Source organism: Paramisgurnus dabryanus, chromosome 18 (assembly GCF_030506205.2).
Source record: "Paramisgurnus dabryanus chromosome 18, PD_genome_1.1, whole genome shotgun sequence".
In the NCBI taxonomy this organism is placed as follows: domain Eukaryota; kingdom Metazoa; phylum Chordata; class Actinopteri; order Cypriniformes; family Cobitidae; genus Paramisgurnus; species Paramisgurnus dabryanus.
In genome coordinates, this window is record NC_133354.1 from 25333638 (window position 1) to 25335542 (window position 1905).

The 1905-nt window shown below is 36.0% G+C and overlaps 1 protein-coding gene across 1 annotated transcript; it reads left to right on the forward strand.

The window, feature by feature from the left end:
• Positions 1-622: 622 nt before the first annotated feature.
• LOC135776826 (olfactory receptor 5AC1-like) lies at positions 623-1579 on the forward strand. The gene has a single exon (XM_065287743.1). It carries the CDS (start codon positions 623-625, stop codon positions 1577-1579), a length of 957 nt encoding a protein of 318 aa, XP_065143815.1.
• The last annotated feature ends 326 nt before the right edge of the window (positions 1580-1905 follow it).

Genomic DNA, 1905 nt, shown 5'->3' on the forward strand with positions numbered 1-1905 from the left:
CTTTTAACTTCCTTTAAAGTTTGATCAGGTGTTCATAATGACATGTGCAACAAATGGATATAGGGTGGTCAAACTTATAGATTTCTTTTTAAAATATTTGTGGTCAACTTCTGGCACAGCTTTAAAGCGGAAACCTCTCAAATCCTATCAGAGGTCCAGAATGTCATTGAAACACAACAGTGGCTTTGCTGTCATCATTATTAAACATGTTACCCCTCAAATCCCAATTTAACTCCTGTATATTTATATAAATATATATATATATATATAAGACTAATCATGGTAGTTTTTGAACTTTGACGTAGGTGTGATGTAGATATTTGCATATTTTGTAGCCTTGCACTCTGTTAAATAAGCACAACCTCACTAATACCATTCAGATCTCATATTATCATGCTCACATGCATGTGAGAATAAAACTGTGATTTGGTTTTAACCCATTTACTATTTTCTGAAGAATTGGTTTCTACCTCATTGAATGTGCTGGACATTTACCAACTTTGTTGTGGAAAAAGCATTTATGTGTTTAAGGATATACTTAATGCTTCGGTGATGCTTTAAGAAGGGAATGCTTTTTAATTGCTTTTAAGATCTTTAGACTGCTTAACGGTACAGCTTTTCAATGGAAAACCTGACGTACAACAGCATCGTTTTGCAACTAGAAGGACTGAAGGTATCGGAGGAGTCTCTGTACCCTGTTTTTCTATTCTTCCTTATTTTTTACATCATAGTTATGGTGATGAACTGTGGTATGGTTATTCTCATAGCAGGACAGAAAAGTCTCCACGAACCAATGTACCTGCTGTTTTGCAACTTGACTTTCAATGATATGTTTGGTAATTCCATCACGGTCCCCAGGCTGTTATTGGACCTCTTAAGGTTGCCGTCCGAGCGCACTATCAGTTACGCAGAGTGCGCTGTGCAGGCATTCTCTACGCACACATATGCAACAACCTCCCATACCATACTGATGACAATGGCTTTTGACAGATATGTGGCCATATGCAATCCACTCCGCTATACCACTATAATGAGTAATAAAATGGTAATCACGCTCTCAGCTTCAGCCTGGGGTGTGGCGTTATTTTTCGTTGCCATCTTGTTAGGCCTCACACTGAGGCTTAACCGTTGCAGAACCTTCGTATCAAATCCTTATTGTGATAATGCATCTATGTTTAAATTATCTTGCGAGGATGTGTCTGTTAATAATCTGTATGGTTTAATATTTACAGTGCTGCTGATGGTCTCTTCCATGGGAAGTGTTGCACTCACATACATTAAAATAACTGCTGTTTGTTTGACAACCAAGAGCAAAACTTTGAACAGTCGGGCGATTAAAACCTGCAGCACTCACTTGACGGTGTATTTAATAATGCTTCTAAGTGGCTTTGCTATTGTAATACTACATCGCTTTCCTGCATATTCAGATTACAGGAAACTGGCTGCCCTGTTATTTCAAATCATTCCTAGTACTTTAAATCCTGTCATATATGGTCTGCAGTGTACTGAGCTTAGACATGCTCTAATGCAGATTTTGTGCATAAAGAAAATAAATCAGAGAAAGATGTTCCCAAATTAAATTCTTTAGCCTTGCTTATACTGTAGGAAAACATGTACTGTAGCGCTTGTTGAAAGTTTATCCTTATATTTGCTTTTTCACAAACACTGCAGATCATTTGTTGAAAGCAATGCATTATTGATAAACTATATGCTGTACAAGTTGTGTTGATCAGCATAATGTATATATCTGATCATTAGTATGAATGGCTTGTCAAATGATGTAATATTTTACCTGATAAAGTAAAACATTAAAATTTTATATACTTTGAATGTGCATTGCATAGAATATGAGTACAATAAACTTTTGTTTGTTTTTTTCCTTAATTTGTATGTAATTTTGTGTAG

What these genes read in the sequence shown, in the direction of transcription:
- LOC135776826 (XM_065287743.1), top strand. Translation starts at nt 623, where the DNA reads ATGGAAAACCTGACGTACAACAGCATCGTTTTGCAACTAGAAGGACTG.